The sequence below is a fragment of the Cystoisospora suis genome (genome assembly GCF_002600585.1).
Source record: "Cystoisospora suis strain Wien I chromosome Unknown contig_1638, whole genome shotgun sequence".
In the NCBI taxonomy this organism is placed as follows: domain Eukaryota; phylum Apicomplexa; class Conoidasida; order Eucoccidiorida; family Sarcocystidae; genus Cystoisospora; species Cystoisospora suis.
The window spans coordinates 13,455-30,686 of record NW_027154438.1 but is presented as its reverse complement, the minus strand read 5'-3'; the positions used below and the strand labels follow the sequence as shown (position 1 = coordinate 30,686).

General features: G+C 53.0%; 3 protein-coding genes across 3 annotated transcripts in view; all 3 read right to left on the bottom strand.

Annotated features, from left to right (window-relative positions):
- Nucleotides 1–506: 506 nt before the first annotated feature.
- On the bottom strand, nucleotides 507–11,474 carry CSUI_003627 (gtp1 obg protein). The gene is made up of 7 exons (XM_068063823.1): nucleotides 8,017–11,474; nucleotides 5,822–7,116; nucleotides 4,606–5,281; nucleotides 4,116–4,308; nucleotides 2,279–3,599; nucleotides 807–1,207; nucleotides 507–628 (listed from the first exon to the last, which is right to left on the bottom strand). The coding sequence occupies exons 1-5, from the start codon at nucleotides 10,399–10,401 to the stop codon at nucleotides 2,515–2,517; spliced, it is 5,634 nt and encodes a 1,877-aa protein (XP_067924200.1). The 5' UTR covers nucleotides 10,402–11,474; the 3' UTR covers nucleotides 507–628; nucleotides 807–1,207; nucleotides 2,279–2,514.
- On the bottom strand, nucleotides 11,265–13,175 carry CSUI_003626 (uncharacterized protein). The gene is made up of 2 exons (XM_068063822.1): nucleotides 12,489–13,175; nucleotides 11,265–12,093 (listed from the first exon to the last, which is right to left on the bottom strand). Exon 2 carries the CDS (start codon nucleotides 12,073–12,075, stop codon nucleotides 11,857–11,859), a length of 219 nt encoding a protein of 72 aa, XP_067924199.1. The 5' UTR covers nucleotides 12,076–12,093; nucleotides 12,489–13,175; the 3' UTR covers nucleotides 11,265–11,856.
- Nucleotides 13,176–16,274: 3,099 nt separating this feature from the next.
- The window catches only part of CSUI_003625 (uncharacterized protein), a 1,543-nt gene continuing 585 nt past the window's right edge, over nucleotides 16,275–17,232 (bottom strand). The window contains exons 2-3 of the mRNA XM_068063821.1: nucleotides 16,671–16,746; nucleotides 16,275–16,436 (exon numbers count right to left, since the gene is read on the bottom strand). Coding sequence (XP_067924198.1) covers nucleotides 16,423–16,436; nucleotides 16,671–16,746 — 90 coding nt within the window. The 3' untranslated portion in view covers nucleotides 16,275–16,422. The remainder of the gene's footprint in view (nucleotides 16,437–16,670; nucleotides 16,747–17,232) is intronic.

Sequence of the window (17,232 nt, the reverse complement as noted above, 5' to 3'; positions counted from 1 at the left end):
TTTCCTTGTCAGCTCCGAAGTCGAGCCTGGCTTGACAAAAAGAGGGTGACTGCCCTGAGCCGAACGCAGAGAGCCTGAAGCACTCTCTTACCGAACGGGGTACTCTTCGCCGGCTGCAGTTATACAAGAAGCTTCTGCCTATATCTTCGCCTCGCGCGAATACGCCACGGTTGAGGCAACCTTCGTACGTCAACACGCTTGCAGCCCCGTAGGGGTCGGGGTGTGTCTATGCTCCACACATCACACCTCGTGACCGAGGCCAGTAAGCTCACGCGTCCCGAGCAAACTCACAGGAGTTACGCTAGCCAGGACATACAATCGAACACATCGAAGCCATATAGCGTGCGCCCAACCCCCCACGGTGTACAACGTGTGAACGCTCGGCGGCACCTATACTCGGGAACTGCATTCTTCAACACAGCAGTACATCACTGTTCCGTCGCACCGCGTAGCAGCGTCCTGGTATCAGAATGGTCACAAAGAGGACCCAAGCTTCCAGGGCACTGACGCCGTGCCCCTAACAAGACCTTTAGCCGTGCCTCCTTTACCCGCCACTTTCCCGTGCTTCACAAACTGCTTTCGACGCTTCTGCCACACCTGTAGTGCACCGCCTTCGTAGAGGGCCAGCCTGTACACAGCGTCGACACGCAAGCCGTCTCGACAGGTCAACGGCGCACGGAAAGTTATCTCCGTTCATCTGGGTATACCAACAACGACAGAGATACTCCCATACCGGCGCACACACACACCCAAGCAATCGCGGAGAAACACGACCAAGGAAACTTGTCATATCCTTTCACACTTACGGTATGGTTGCCTCCGACCGTATCCATCGCGTCGGGTCTTCGTTCTTGGACTCGCGTTGTTTTCCATTCCGTCTTTTTGAATCGTCTCCATTTCCAAGGCCTACAGTTGAAGAGGCAGAACACTGCTCCCGACAAGCCCCTGCACCGCCGAGGTTCCTTCCCGACGTACGCATGTCATCTGCCTTCTCATTATCTACGATGGTATCTTCCTTCCCTCGTTCATCAATCTCCTTGGCTATCTCCCCTGCTGGAGGTGGTCCCCCGAAGCGAGGCGGCATACCATCAGAGACAAGGAGATGTTTAATGCGCTCCATTTCACGGGGAAACGGCGGTAGAAAGGTAAGCCTGGCGTTGCCAGCCAACAGAACATCTCCCTCTTCGGCTCCTTCCCGGAATAATTCCTACGGCAGCACGGACGCCAAAGAATTAATTTTCGTTCCTCGACCCCGCAAGCATCCAAAACTGCAGCAGGCACAAAGAGTGTGTCTTCCTATTCTACCTTACCTCCAGCTGGACGCCCCTAACTCTGGTTGTGGTCATGAACGAACAGACGCACGTGAAGTACCGCAAAAAAACGTCGGTCATAGGAAACTTTCACTCTACTTTCGTTGCCTTAACCCGGGGCGCTGACGATCGCGTAAACTGCTCTGCGATACTGCAGAGCTGCAGAGAACGATACTGGCTCTCTCTCGCCTGGTCTCCCGTCGTACCACTACGGAACCCGTGTGACCTCAGCCTTGGGACGAAAGACCGAAACCAAGAAGAATGCGTCGAGAGTCAAACTCGAGGCATCTTCGATCCGTCAGCCCTCAGCTAGGACGCTTCCATCGTGCCTCCAGTCAGGGCACTTTGTTCCCGGGAGTGCGACATGGGTGTCGCTGGTCGCTATGGTGCATGGACGTCGAGCCAAAGGAGCCGCGACCTGGTGCCGACTCCGACGAGAATGTCTGGAAACCCACTAGCCACAGGGTGTTGACCACACACTGCCGTCTACGTCGATGCCAGGGGAGGCGCGCTGGCAGCACCCGTCTCCGGAAGAGACACTGTGCGCACGGAGCGAAACCACAATTTCGAATGCGTGTCAGTTTCTGAGCTGGTACGAGACACGGAGCGGCTAAAACCAATTTCTTTCCTTCTCTGTCTCCGCGTGTCCTTACTTACATGCGTGTAAGCTAGGGCAAGACAGAAAGCACTGGGAGGGGCGTTAACGCAATACGAAGGCAAGCCACAAACATAGCCCGCGAGTCCGCCACCTTCCGACCGAATTTAGATTTGTTCAAAGGAACTCAGAAAAGCCTCTACAGTTCAGAACACAGTGTGGTCACGATGCCTTTTTTGCTGGAAACGCAGGGGAAACAATGAGGTGTTCGGGCAACACCACATACAGAGAGAGAGCAGTACATACAACCCGACAGAGTACTGGAGTTGACCTCTATCCCCAATGTGACGCAGACCTGAGAAATTCCACTGACCTCGATTATGCCACGAGCCGCAAGCTGCCTGTACAGCCGGAGTGTAGCCTGGTTGTCAAAGCTCTTGACGCGGCCACTCAATTGCTCAATCAGTCGACCGGACAGTCGGAAGGTCCGCACGCATCGTGATCCTGAAAAGAACGACCCAACTGTGTAAGGCAATGGCGCTCATACACAGGTACCGGCCTCATGCGCCGTGGCGAAGTTGCCTGAAAAACGACTAAAGTAGTCGAGAGCTACAAGTCCCAGTCACCCTCATTGCTCGGGTCGAAAATGGCATCACCCTCTCCCAGTGAAGCCCAGCAGAAAAGCCACAGGACATCAAGGGACGAGCTGCGGGAGCAAGCGCTTGACTCCCCAGCAAGAACAGCGCCGGCTAACCACATGACTAGGGTCTCTCCTACTGCGTGCTGCGAAGACCAAAGGCGACTGCACCTGAGAAACGTACCCTGTCTTCCGCCGGTCTTTTCCCCTTCTCCCGGGTCCTCCTCCCAAGCCCAAGTGAGCGACTGTGGAGTTCGCGGCACAGCAGGAAAATCCGCGGGAATAGGAGTCTCACCGTCGGCCCAAGCTCGTGAGTGCCTGCTGTTGTCTTTCCTCTTTCTTTTTCTGCGTGCAGACGTATGCGTCTCCTCAGAAATGTCGCCGCTGTCAGCTCCCCCTCCGTAGTCCTGGAGGCCGCGACGTGTCGGAGAGGGACTGAGATAAGCCGAAAGAGAACACGAGATGTTTCTATGAGCTGGCGCTATATCACGTCTTCCCCCCTGCGCATCCACTCTCTGTCTCCGGATTCGCCGACATCTTTCTTGCTCTAGAGACTCCCAGGGGTGGACTGTCACTTTCGCTTTCCCGAACTGTCTGTACAAATCGAGCATTTGAAAACAGGGATGAGCCGATACCAGGTTATCGTCTTGAGTGTCTACCCCGTCTCCGTTCTGCTCCATGTCTTGCTGATACCCGCCTGCATGTGATCCCGGTTTTGTCTCGTCAACTGGTGTTCGATGCGCGCCGCTGCTTTCTCTGACAGGGATTGCCGAGGCTCTTGAACTCGACCTGCCGCGTCCGTTGTGTCCCGTAAAACGCTCTGGAGTTGGGGAACGTCCAGAGATTGACGAATCAGAGGCAGTCGAGGAAACAATAAGCCTCGTGGCCCCTTCACAAAAAGGCGACGAGACAGAAGAGGGAACAGAGGCGACCCAGCGTGCACACTTAGGGTGGTCCGCCGCGTCTTCGTCTCCTTCTTGAGAAGTACCATAGTAGAGACGGACAAACAGTGCTTGCATACACTGCAGAAAACTCTCTAGACCTTGTCCAGTACGTGCTGCAAGAAAAGAACAAGCCAGAGAAGGCTTGGGAGAAAGTGACAAGGTGCTGCATGTTTGTTGTTGTAACGGGATGCGCGTAAGCCATATCAGGCGTGACTGCACAGCGTCTCTCTGCTGGAGCATCACGGCACACGTAGAGACGCGTTGTGGTCATGAAAGCACGCTACGACGTTCCGGCTATCCTGCAGATCTGCTTGCCAACGCTTGCCGGATAACTCCGGGTAATACCTTAATGTTTCGTCCGGCCCTGTGGACAGCGGCTGCAGGAATTCCAGCTGCTTACTATGGTCAGAAGTCTCCACACCGACACTCGGCTTTCGCGCTTGTCGACTACGGTCCCCCTCTACGAGCGGGAAGGGGCACTTTTACAGTAGTGTCTCTTCCCACCGGACTTGTTAGCTGGTGCGTGCATAGAAAAGAACATGGCGCACCTATACATACAACGGCTACAGCCCTCCCCGTCTCCCACTCTGCACTTTCTTTCCTCGTGAGTAAGCCAAGAAACAACTTACCGGAAGTGACAACAAGCGAGACGGCAGTGTCGCCTAGAACTTTCTCAAGGTCTGAAATGGCCTGTCGTAGAGCAACATCAGATGGTGCCAGATCTGCCTTGGTGAGAACGATGACCACTGGAGCCTGGAGAGCGGCCGGTAGATGCATCTGGAGACAGTAAGAAAGATTCCTGTAGTCACTCACGACGTTTTCCTGTGGAACAGGTACAAAAAGGAAGCCCAGGAGACGAGACATGCAAACTTTCTATCATTTCGAAAACAACCACACTCCGCACAAGACTCGGAAAGACTTACTTCGGTTCAAGTTTCTTCCTTCGCGCCCCCCCTCACTCGCTGACTATAGCTAAGGCAACAAAAACATTCACAAGTGTGCCTTCCACCATATACTAGGATTTATAGAGAATGGAAACAGCTCTGTACCTATTTACTAGAGCTATCTCTATTCAGTGTCTTAGAGTTTGATATTCACGAACCATTTTGTGATGCTTACAGGTCTGGATGCATCGATCACCATTGTAGTCGCTTTGCACGCAGTCAAGCCAGCAAGAGGAAACCTCAGGCGTGGGTCTAGGAAGCTCTCCTCCGAGGAGATCCCCAGACTAGAAACTCTATCTTGCCCTTGGGGCAACGAAGGCGCTACCCCTGACCATGAAGACCCGACACGGAAGTCTCTTTGTAAGCTCAATCCGGGGGTATCCAAGCAAAAAAGACAGCTGCTTCTTCGCAGAATCGATCCTGTTGAACAGCTTGCTTGGTTCGCGCGTTCCTCTCGTTTAACAGGGAGTGCCTCCTCTCTGTCTTTCTTTTCTTCAACCCGAGTGGAATAAACTGAGCGTGGCGCGTCATCGAATTGTGAAGCTCGGAGAAACGGGAGACACATAAGCGACAAGGTCGAAGAGACGTCTGGCAAGTAGTAAGGAAGAGATGAAGCCGAAGGTGGCGACATCGGGGAAGGCGTGAAACACGATGAGTGATGAGACGGAGAAGTAGACTGTGAAGCAAAAGAAGAATATGACGAAGCACCAACACCGGCAGCTGCCCGAAGAAAGCTTGTCTTTCCAGAGTTCTTCAATCCCACCACAAGCACGTCCGCGAAGTTCGGAAGAATCAAGAGACGTCGATTCTCACCGTCTTCCCCGGATTCAACGGTTGTCGGATGGCGATTTCTGCAGGCGAAATCGGTTCAACACAAGGAAAAAGAAATGATCTCTCTCTCATCAATCTTCCCTACGAGGGTCACACGTACTTGGCGAAGATTGTTCCGTCAAAAGTACTCCGGCACGGGTCCTTGATTAGTAAACTACTAGGTACTCCGAGCACACAGGGGAAAGAGTAGCAGTAGAAACCCCGGTGACGAGAGAAAGACCACTACAGGAGTTGTGTACTGCTCCAAAGCCGAGTCTTGTCCCGTGGCTATCATTCAACGTATCGCACAGAGGAGTCTCAAGTGCCGAAGCCTTCAGTCAAAGTGTGTGCGGGGACAAGACGGCATTACTTTGCTCTTAGACTGGGATAGGACGCGCCGATACACTAGTAGTCTTATCCGAGAGATAGGAGACCTACTGCAGTCTGTTGAGGCATACGCGGAAGAGAAGCATACCTTATGCTTGAGTTGTACGGGGGCATAGAAGAAAAGAGAAAGCCCTGATTGATATTGGATGCCTGGTGACTTATGAAATACAAAGAGACTACGGAGAAAGACGTACTTATTCGAAACAAACGCCGCGTTGCCTCTTCCTCCTCTTCCACCTTTTGCTACGAGAATACGCTGACCAGCTCGACCCAAATATACTGCGTGAAGCAAAAAAGACGGTTTTCTTTCCTCCTTGTTCTCGCCGACTTCTTCTCTTCTCTCCACGTCCGTCTGAACTAGCTCCCCCGTCCCATCTTTCACATCTGTCGCTTCCAGCTGATCTCCCTCGAGCTCCAGCAAGTCGGTCTCCGTTGCTAAACCCTCTCCGCTTCCTCTCTCACTGTATTCCAACAGGGGCTCTCTTTCGCTTTCCTTTTCGTTCAACATCTGCGCATCAGGAGACGACTGTGACACAGTCGAGTCATGCACCCTCTTACTGCTCTCAGACTGTTCTTTTTTCCCGCGTTTCTGTCTCTTATGCTCTTTACTTTCTCTTGACAGATCTCTCTTGAGAAACGAAATGCTCCGTCCACTTCTCGTAGCGATTGCTTCCTGCTCGGCAATGAGAGAGTCTATCATTTTCTCTAGAAAGATCTCCGGAGATTCTTCATCTCCAAATTTTTCATCTTGTTCTCTCTCTCTTTCCATGACCGGCTCTTCGCGTGCTCCCTGCTCTTCACCTCCTCGACCCTCGATACGAAGCTGGAGGCGGTGCTCGACTCGTTCTTTGACTCTTTCTCCCTGCAACATTCTTCTCTGTACGTCTCGTTTTTTCGCAATCCGCCGCTGAGCTTTTTCAACTGTATCAAGAAGAGAAAGTCCGGCCTGCTCTGCATCACAAGGAGGTCTTACATCGTAACCTCGGGTTCCTTTCTCGTCGTCTTGACCCTCTTTTCTGGTGACCATACTTAGGCCTTTTCTCTTTTTCGCCCGCGGGAGAGAAGCCAGCGTTTTTCTGTTCTTTTGCGCCAATGCTTCACTTCCAGTCCCTTCGTCTTGCAATAGCTCCGAAAGAAATTTCGAGAGCATCGGCACTTCGTCTCCTACCTCCTGCGTCTCTTCTTCTTCTGTTTTCTCTTTTTCTTGATCGCAGGGTACCTCCTGCTCTTCGTCACGTCTCCTATGCGTCCCCACAGACTCTTCTTCCTGCAAAGGGCAGTCTACGCCTTGCTTCCTATTCTTTAGGGAAGTCTCAAAGTGAGATATATCTTCCGGGGAGGAAGACGAAAGAGAAAAAGAAAACGGCAGAGAGTCATTATCGGAGTACTCTGCCTTTTCTCTCAGTTCCTCCGGAGCATCGTCGAGATCGGTCACATCAATCAAGAGTGTATTTGGAGGGACGGACACTCGGATCGATTTGCCGGCGCTCTGAGAAAAGATGCAAGAACGATGACAGAAGATTTGTGTCGCAGACACAAAAGAGTGATGTCACTACACTTCTTGCGAGGATTGGGCATCTAAAGCATAGTAAAGGCCTGGCTCTATGCAGACAAGCGCACAGCCGGAGGCAACCACGCACGAAAGCAGGGATACAGCCAGGTCCGCGAGAAGGTCCGGGTAGACGGGAAGAGAGCAAGGGGCTTTGACGTGTTTCCGAGGGCCCATATGTACGCACACGGGGATGTTTGCTTGAGGTGAATAGCTAAGGACGTTAGACACGGACTGTCTACGGAGCTTTCTGAACCTAGAAACATACAGGCACCTCGTGCACAAGAAAGCACAAAAAGAGCTGCGTGGAATGGCTTCTCGCTGATCGGCAAAACAAGGGAGCCTGCGCGCACAACTCTATAGCCATGACAGAGGGAGCCCGCAAAGCTCAGAGCCTTGGCGCGATTTCGCAAAGGCACACGGACACAAGGGCGCCGATCACTCTTTGTCGGAGGGCAGCAGCGGCACACGGCGCGGCTAGTTGGTTTTCTGTTCGATACTACCCGGGAGCAGGCAGTCTTCCCTCATGCTACGCCACGCACCGCCTCGACGCACCGTCTCGGAAGCTTGTAGACTTCACCGGGGGCTGCTGCTGCTTCAAGCCATTCGCAACCACTATGGAATGAATGTCTGTAGGATAGCCAACAGATTCATGTATTCGGCTGATGCTAACTGACCTCGATAGAATTCCCCTGCACACGTAGGTATATGCGTATGCCATTCGTATACAGCGCGCACTCAAAACATATGTTTTTCCAGTGACGCGCTCGCTCGCCAAAGTACAGTGCAGACGTGCTCCCCGGGGTTCGTCTGAAGCATGTGGGTATCAATATGACGTACCCCGCACATCATGTCGCCCTTGCCACTTCCTCCGTCTTCTGCCTTCCAGAGGCCCCTCCTTCGCCTGCTCAAGTCCTCGGCAGATTCTTCTTGTTCTCTTCTCCGCCGCAGAAGGCGCTCTCCGTCTTTCCTTCGATTCCTTTTGCTACGTGGGAGAGCGCCCTGCCCAGTGTAGTCTGGCCGTAAAAACTCTCTCTCCTGTGCTGCCCCATGGTCTCTCCTCTTGAGAACCATGCTACTGCGGTCTCCCTCATCTTCGAGACCTTCCTCTGCCCAGAGCAAAGCTTCCTCTTCTCCCTTCCTCGCTTCTACCCCTAGTACGCCCGCTGTGTTGTCCTCCTCACTTCTTTCTCCTCCCCTCACTCGTCGTTCTCCTTCGTCCCCTGCGCCCTTGTCTTCTTCGTCTTCGCTGTGGTCTCCTTCCCCTCCTGTCTCTCCGGTGCGAAACTGTCGGACGTCTCTTCCAAATCTTCTTTCCCTCGGCCACGACACGATATCGACGGGCTCTCCGACAACTAAGACAACATCCCCTCCTCGTCCTCCCGCAGCTCCATTTGCTCCGCCTTTAGGTATGCCCTTTTCTCTTCGGAAAGAGACGCACCCGTCGCCTCCTCGCCCCGCAGCGGCAGTAACAACTTTCGGGGGGGAAAAGAAGAACGACAGCTCGGGAAGGAGACTCGGCAGCCCAGCAGACGAAAGAAAAGATTTAGATGTAGGCGGTGCACTTTGAAGTGAAGATGTCACGCTGCTCTCCCCATACAACCGAGGCGTACTGCCTTCTTCTACTATATAACGATTATGCAAGGGCACTCTCGAGGTTCTGATTCCCCTCTCCCTAACGTTTCCCTCGCGACCGTAGCTTTGGTTCTGTGGTCCTCTTACAGACAACTCCCCCACGTCACCGCCTTCTCTCCTCTCCAGTGATCCTTGTACTTCAGTATCTCTTTCTCCCCGTGCTTTTACCCTGAGTGTCATCACCTCTTCTTGAGCGGCTGGAGACGGCAAACTGTCGTGGCTCTCAAAACGAGACACCAGTGAGGGAGGTGCGAGCATCCAATGGGGCGGAAGAACCGTAAAGAGGTATAAAGAGCTCAACCTCTTGGCATCTCCAACGGCACTAGGAGAAGAACAAGAAGCGTGTTCATGGAATTCCTTAGCAAAGTGCTCAGAAGCTGCTCTATTTCCGCCGAGGACACCTTTTCCCTCTCCTTGCGCCTCCTGGATGTGTGCTTCTTCGTAGCAGCGTAGGTATCCACTTTCACCTTTCTTCTCAAGATCATCTTTGAGAAAGAGATTCCTAAACACGTGTTTCTCTCGTAAGGGACTCTTCTGGAGGAACGTGCAGCGCAACGTCACAGGGGAAGTGAGAGGAGTAACACCGAGAGAAATCTGCCTGTTTTTCCGCTCTATAGGTTGCTTCGTGATGGTATTGAACAGCGTCGCCTCAAGTGAAGAAAGACTGATATGATTCTGCTGTCGTCCCTGCAGAGGGATGACCTGATAACTAGGCCCGAAAGAACAAGCAGAGGAGAGCGACTGTTTCAGTAGAGCAGGTGAAAGAGCAATGCACCTCTGTAGCTGTAACCTTTTAAGATGAGAAGAGGGAATGAGAGAAACATCGCGGAAATGACGGCATCGGCTTAGTAAAGGTGACTGCGTTAAGAAGGCTGTTTTAGTACGGCGAAGTTGCGAGGTCGGTTTACCGGCGAAGGAAAAAGGAAGTAGGATGGCGGGACTGGTTGACTCTGTTGTACTCTGCAGAACAGATCTCCATGCAGAGATCTCCGAGTTCGCAGGTACTTTCGGAGCTTTCCACAGAGAATAGAACACGTTGAAGGGAGGGACTGCGTGCACTGACGACGCACGTACACTCGATAGGTTCTTTTCGGGGCGGGTTAAAGACAAGATGTACCCGGGAAAAGGAGATGAGAAGAGAGGGAATACGCAAGAATGGGGCACCGACGAGCACGCCGGAGATGATGGCCTCAGGGCCCCGAGTGTGTCTTCGTGGGAAGGAAATGCTAGGGCAATGCAGCTGGCAACAAGGAGACAAAGAATAAAAAGAAAAAGGACAAGCTGTCGGGGATACCTGTGCGGTAGACGACGAATGGACCGGGGTGTCAAGTGAACAGGAGCGTGACAGCGAGGCAGAAGAAAACAAAAGGAGACAGCAGACAAGAGGAAAGTACGTCGGAATCCTAGGAGGGGATGTGCTTTCAAAGAGGATGGACAGAAAGACGTCGGGAAAGAATTAGGAACAAACCTCGACCAACAGACGGAAATTGCAGTGATATGGCAATACCGTGGATCGCCTGGTTCTTGACTAGCGAATCTCCACTGTCCCTCCCCCATAAAACGTCCTTGTCGAAGGTCTAGGGGACGCATTAGAGTGATGTCGCCAATCCATCGTGCTCTGTCCTATCCCCTCGAAAGAAGAAGATACTTCACAGTCCCATAGTCGTATTCGTAGACGTAAGGAACCCCGCTCACAGGGTCTGCATATGCATGCGACGCGACTTAAGACAACTCTTGCTACACAGAAAGAGGAAGCACAAGCGTATCAATCCTCATGTACGTGCACACCAACATGTGTGTCCCTCCATCGATAGTCTACGTCAAAGACTCGGAGGAGCGCCGCAGGGGAGAAAAGTGCCCCTCATGAGCTCAACCTTCCTTGAGATATGTCTACTCCAACTAATGACAAGAAAATCAAAATGCGTGTGGGCGTTGGTCGGCTTTCAGATCGTGCGTGAAGTATTGTACGTCTGCTGAGATAGGCCAAGCTGATTGTATACACGTTGCAGAGACGGCGATGCCGATACATCGGTCGTATAGAAGAGACTTTTCCTCCTACGGCGTCAGCCTACTTGAGGAGTTGTCTCGGAAAAGCCAGGAAGATTACAAGGATAACTATGCACGCACCAGCGGGCACGTCCATATGGGCCATGAGGACGTGCGGCCGAATACCGATAGAGATTGGTCCCCACTGCAGATGAGAGAAGCACCACAACTCTGAGAGGGACCTGACTCTGTTTCCTTGTCAGTCTGCAGACCTACTAAGGTCTTTTTCTCCAGTCGGCTTGCGAGAAGCATACCGCAGGCTTGGCCGAAAAACATGGCAGCTGGGGCGGGAAGTGCATGCAAGACCGAAGCAGGCAATCATGCAGATCAACTATACACACCAGGTGTGTACTTGTTGTCCTAGCACGAGACTGGTCACCGGCAAGTTAAGGAAGGTACCCCGAATCAGTCGGCCGGCGTCTCGTCGACACCCTGACGGAAGCTTCATCGCGAAGAGGGCCGGGGCGGCGAGGCACAGCGTGCGTGTTGGCCACGAGTCCTTGCCATGCTGCTTGACGCGAACGCATGGGCGTAAAACGCGGCTCATTTCGGTGCTGCCGTGGGTTTACTCGGGAAGGCGAAAGACGGCCGCATCACGAAGGGAAGAAATCGTCTCGGCAAAAAAAGTGTGTGGACGGTGCCAGGGTCGCTGTAAGGGGCGGCAAATGACAGGCACTCCGGGTCGGTAGCCGCGGTCTTGGCCTCGGTCGCCCGTGTCTAGCCTCAGAGGTCGGGCCATTGCTGCATGGTCCGGCTCAGACCGAGCTGTCGCTTCGATTAAAATACATCTTGTAAGCTCGGGGGGGCGGAGTGGAGTGTTAGATACGGCTGTTGAGTATATTTTTTCAAGTTGTCTGGCTTCCTCGTCTGCCTGAGTCAACTTCCAGTGAAGACTCCGTCTTGTCTTCGAAGGGGGCAACGCCACACTGAGTGAACGCGTTCAAGAGGTGAACATCCAGTTCATTCATTGCCGTAAGCGAGCTACTGTAAAGGGGATTTTCAACGAGTCTTGCCCAAGATGAAAGCTCCAGGCGTTGTCCTTGCGGGTCTTCTCGCCGTTTGCTTGTATGGTCCACCTGTCATCCAAGACAGCGTCTTCTTTGTCGAGTCTGCCAGCGGTGACGGAGCAGGAGAGATCTCAGGAGGCCTCTGCGGGCTGAGGCGAAGTTTCAAAAGAGGAAGGCCAGAGTCAAGGGACAACAGCATGGAACGCGTCATTCCTTCCCGCCAGCCAAGGTGAGTGAGGTGGGCGATGCAGTCGTTCAGGAAATAACACGGTCCTCGCTCTGACAGGGCATCGTGTTCCCCTCTCTCGCGGATTCTGCGCAGCTTCCCTAAGCGCGGGCACGGACAGTGTTGCTTGTGGCGTGTGCTCAGACATTTCCTCTATCGGTTTCTTGGCATATTATCTTGCCGGATATCACGGACTATGTTCCCGTGGTTCCTAGCCATGTGGTGTGCATCAGCTTACAATCCTATGCGGTCAACGTGCAGCTGCAACAGTCCGGTTGGACAGGGGGTCGACGGGAAATGGCGGTTACATAATACTTCCAAAGCTGCTATCGACATCGCAGTAGTCGTTGTTCACTTACAGTACACTATGCCAAACTGTATTCCTTTCCTTCTTCCAGGGAAGATACAGAAGAGGTACCTGCTCTTCCGAACGACTGGACTCGGTCGGCATTTCAGACCGGCAGAGAATTCCGGGTAGATCGGGTAGGGGTTGAAATCAAGGACCTATACCCTAACTCTGTTGTTCGCGACCACGCAGTCGGAATTGTTTACCGCGCAGCAATTCAGTTGTCCATGACTGAGGAAGAGCAACTCAAACTGCTGGATGAGTTAGGCGCCGACTACTCTGTCATCGACTCATTCCATCCCATACCCTCAGCAGCCCATGGAGGCAAGCCAAGACGAAGGCCATCGTTGCAAACATTATTTAGAAGACGAAAATGAAGGTGCTTACCGAAAAAAAAAAAAAAAAAAGCTGTGTTAGGAGATAGGTCCGAAAGGAAACACAACGGCGGACTTCAGTCCCCGTGGAGAGCTCCACGCGACCCACAGGAAAGGGACTTTTTATTTTTCTTCTGTTCAGCCCTTCTACTTGAAAGGAAAGTAGTGACCTGATGGGAGCTTCCCTTGCAGTCGGCAGCTGGTCGCTCTTTTTTTTTCAAACTGTGGCAAACGCGGGTGGGGCCTTTTTTTTTCCGATTCCGCCTAAGGCATTGTCTCGCCGCGTAGACGGCTGCCTGTGCAATGTGTTTTATATTTAGGTGTGTGAATTTTTTTTTGCTGACTATTTTTTCCTGATCCGAGAGCAACAGCCGCCCGATATGAGATCCGCTTATGCACCCTGGTGCACTGATTTCTCTCTTCTATTTGGACAGAAACAATTTCATACTAAAATTTATATCCACACTACCTCAATGAAAAGCATCAGAAAGGTTGTGATGCAATGGCCTGGACGCCGCTAGTCCGTCTCACCATTGTAGGACGAGGCTGGTTTTTCAAACAACCGTATACGAAGACGGCGAATTTTGCCGGGGTCGCAGGTGCCAGCTAACAACCGTAGCAGACTTGTGGAGGGGGGCCGGTGGTCGCTGGCGTGCCGGGAACTGATCTGCGACCTTAGACTACTGCTGTGTAGCGGCCCGCGATGCGCAACACTAGAAAAACTATCAGAGCCGAAAGATCAGCCGAAAGCGCACATCCGTTGAACTGAAGCGACAGATCGAACACGGATGGCACAACTTCGGCGGTGGAGATCGAGGAGACTCCCCAGTCAACCTGGTTCCTAGTCCCGACAAAGTACTGTTATGATCAAGAGAACCTTGTACTTAGAATATTTCGAATACAAATGCAAATGGGAAAGCATCTGTATCCAGGATCCGCAGAGGGGGGGAGCGTCCCAGGGGTCGACGAACACGTGCTCCTCAACTCAACCTCTGCGTTTCTGAAGCCACTCTGAACAAGGAGAGTATCCTTCAGAGAATAGTACGAGGCAAGTCACCGAGCTGGTCCGGTGAAGCGTTCGTTTCTGACAGGCATGTGAAGACGGCCTTTTTTTACAGAAACCGTTTTCCCTTTTAGCATGGTTGGAATAGATGAACCGTACGCCTACGCGGATCAGAGTTTTCTTCGCTGCCTCGTCACCTGCGATCTGTACGTGAAGCTTCAGTACTGCGGTTAAAGGTACGGTGACACTCCTCAAGTTTACGGAATAATTTTTTGCGGACGTCGCGAGCACGGCGGACAAGTTGAATGTCGATGGCTGTGTGTGCCGACACTGCTCGTCACACGTCCTCTGCAGCCGTCGGACGTGCATGGTTCACTCAACTCGAGGACCAAACCTTGGAACCAACTGCGCTCACTGCATCCGTTTTTCGTTCAAGCAGCATGATAGAAGGCCAGCTCCGACCTCCCGGTCAGACCAGAACAAGCGAACGACGCAGCAGCGAACAGCAGCTCAGACTGCTTGGCTATTTTTCGCACAGGCTGCCGAATTCCCAGCTGTTTCATTTCTCGTTCCCTGCAATTTGAAGCCTGCGGTGCGCGGTCCACTTTGTTCCGAAGTTGGCTGAGGGTGCAAACGAGAGGACTCACTCTATCCGCGATCCGCGATTGCCGAACTCTTTCGGTCTGTCAGAGAATCTTCCATGAGGAATTGTTGTACAGGATGAAAGGCCTTGGCGTTGCTCTTGCGGTTGTCACTTTCTTGTACGGACCATCTGTGCTCGAGGACGCCGTTCCATTTGTCGAGTCTGTCCGGGCAGGCACAAGTGAAGGCGCCAGTGGAGGCGCCCCGTCGGGTTCTGGCCAACGGTACGCCTCCTGATCGGCTGCTCAGCCTCGATGCTTTCCGTAGTCCCCTCATATGCGGTCAGTGCCGATAAGAACTGGCGCCCCTGCTATCTGCGAATGTTCCCCACATTTCTGCAGAAGAGGATGTCAGTGTAGACTGAGAAATAGCCTAGTGCATAACTGTCCTGCTTGCAGCTGCATCTCAGACCGCGTCTCTACGCGTTCGTTATAGGCCGTTGCACCAAAGAGCTGACATGTGGAGCTCGAGCATATGTCACCGGTTTTAGTGACGTGATGGACCTTTTCGGTACCCTGGGTGTCTCTATCCGCCTGCCAGTCATCTGCCGCTAGGGTGGCGGGTACAAGCTTTCGTGCACGCGATATGCGAATGTATTGTTGCTCTGTACAGCGCTCAGGACCCGCCAGTACCCTTTCCTTCTGACTGGAATCGTGCCACCTTTCAGACAGGACGCAAGCTGTACCCAAGCAGGCTAGCGGTGGAGATCCGGAGTTACTTTTATAGTGATTTTGTCGATCAGCACAAGGCCGCCATTGTCCGTGCCGCAGCAAGGCGGTTTTCCCTGTCCCCCGAGGAGCAGAGAGAGCTCCTCAGAGACTTGGGTGCCCCACTGGTTGAGGTGCTTGCATTCGAGCCTCGCGCGCCACAAGAGGAGGGTCCTCCGACATTTCCGCTTCACTGGTCGCGAGGTTTGTTCCAGACGGGCACCAAATTTTACCCTTGGAGTCTGGCGACCGACATCAAGCAACATTTTGGAGATAGCGCTGCTACTGAGAACAGCGTCAGCATTGTCCAAGCCGCAGCCGATCGCTTTTCTTTGTCCCCTGAGGAGCAGCGAGAGCTTTTGGCCGAGTTAGGCGCCTCACCCACCGTCGTGCACTCATTCGAACCTCGTCTTCCGCCCGCCCCCCTGCGCAGGAGCCTCTGGAGAGGGACACGCACTGGGTCCACTACCGGACAATCATCCGAACCGTCTGTCCAGCCGTCCCCTCTGCGCAGGAGCATTAGATCGGTCAGGTCACTGTTTCGTCCTAAGTGAGGACTACCACAAAACAGGATTCATTTTTGGACCGCAGCGCAGGTGTGCGTTGGCGCGGGAATTAGAGCACAGCGTACCACCATGCGTTAGCAGCTGGTGCCCTGCTGAAGCTCCTTGTGAACCTCTTCCGTAGGTCGCGAATAGTGCCGCGTTCGTGCAGATATCTTCCCGCAAAAAACCGCGGCAGCCTATTCGGGTGCTCATGGTTCGGGTCGGGTTCTAACAACCCAAGCCTTCCCCTATGGTGGCCGGGGGCGGGGAGGTGTGTATCCCGGTCTTCGAGCCGAAGTCTGTAACCACCTCTGAGCATCTGGCTATCCCCGCAGCGTCCCCTGGAAACTGCAACGCGAGTCCAAGGCGCCCGTTGCTGGAGCGTGAGCAATACGTAAGAGATGACTACACTAGAGAACACTGCGAACAGTTTTCGACTCAGGCCTTTGAAAGCGCTAGTGGCACGCCTTTTTCACGAGTTATCCAACCAGGTTAGACATTGCAACATTTCAACAAACAACCGAAGGGGACAAAGCACGACCTTTAAGCGGCTTGAGAGAAATAGACTGGACCCTTCGCGAGCTCGCGTATGTACCAGCTCAGGATCTGGTTTGGAGAGCTCCGATATACGTTTATTTCTGAGCTTTTCTCTTCTTAACTGGAGAGGCTTTAGTTCCTTCCCGGAAGCCGTTTTTCGCACGCCTTGGTAGGGTCTTCAAGTAGCGGCACCTGCACAAGTACAGAGATGAGACACGGTTTTGTCACAACGTCCACAAAGCAAACAGGCATTGTCATCGAGCAAGACTACCTATGGATGTAGTCTAGGGCAAGTGACCATACTGGAAGAAAACCGCTGATCTTTACTAGCTCCAGTCAAACATCAGAGCAAACAACTGTGGGGACAATTCACTGCATCAAAAAGTTAAGTCCTCTTTTCTCATTTTGCCACTACTGTCTGCCTACCTCCCAGTCCCGGTGGTGTGACGACGCTTCGCCTTCTCCGACCAATTGTAGGTCCTCTTGCGTGCAGACGGATATCCTGAGAGAATGCGGGACGCAGACACCGAGTACTGTTGCCAAGTGCACGTTGGAACACGGCACACATTTGATACGTCGTGTGACGGCCTCGTTTGTCCGTTGAAGGTGCCATCCCTAGAGCTGAGTTGCCCATGCGAACGACAGTTCAGTTTCTATCTACACTGTTGACAATCCACGGCAGCTTTCATCAAGAATGAGCCGCGAGAACGGGAGACGTCACATCACCCAATAATCACGCGAGCTGCCAAAACCCCCACGAGCCGTCTCCAGCTCAGCAACGAGTGTTCGAGTCTACAAACGTCCCCGTTACAGAGGGTTGCAGTCCTCCTCAGCTGCGCAAGTATACGCACTAGCAACGGTCAGCCAAATTTCCTGAACAATCAAAAAGGAGGCGTCGCCCCTCAGGCTACGGCACATTACGCCCAAGGGTCCCGTCCGGTTAAAAAGCGCACACGGGTCTCGGCCAGTCAGAGACACCCGCCGTGCC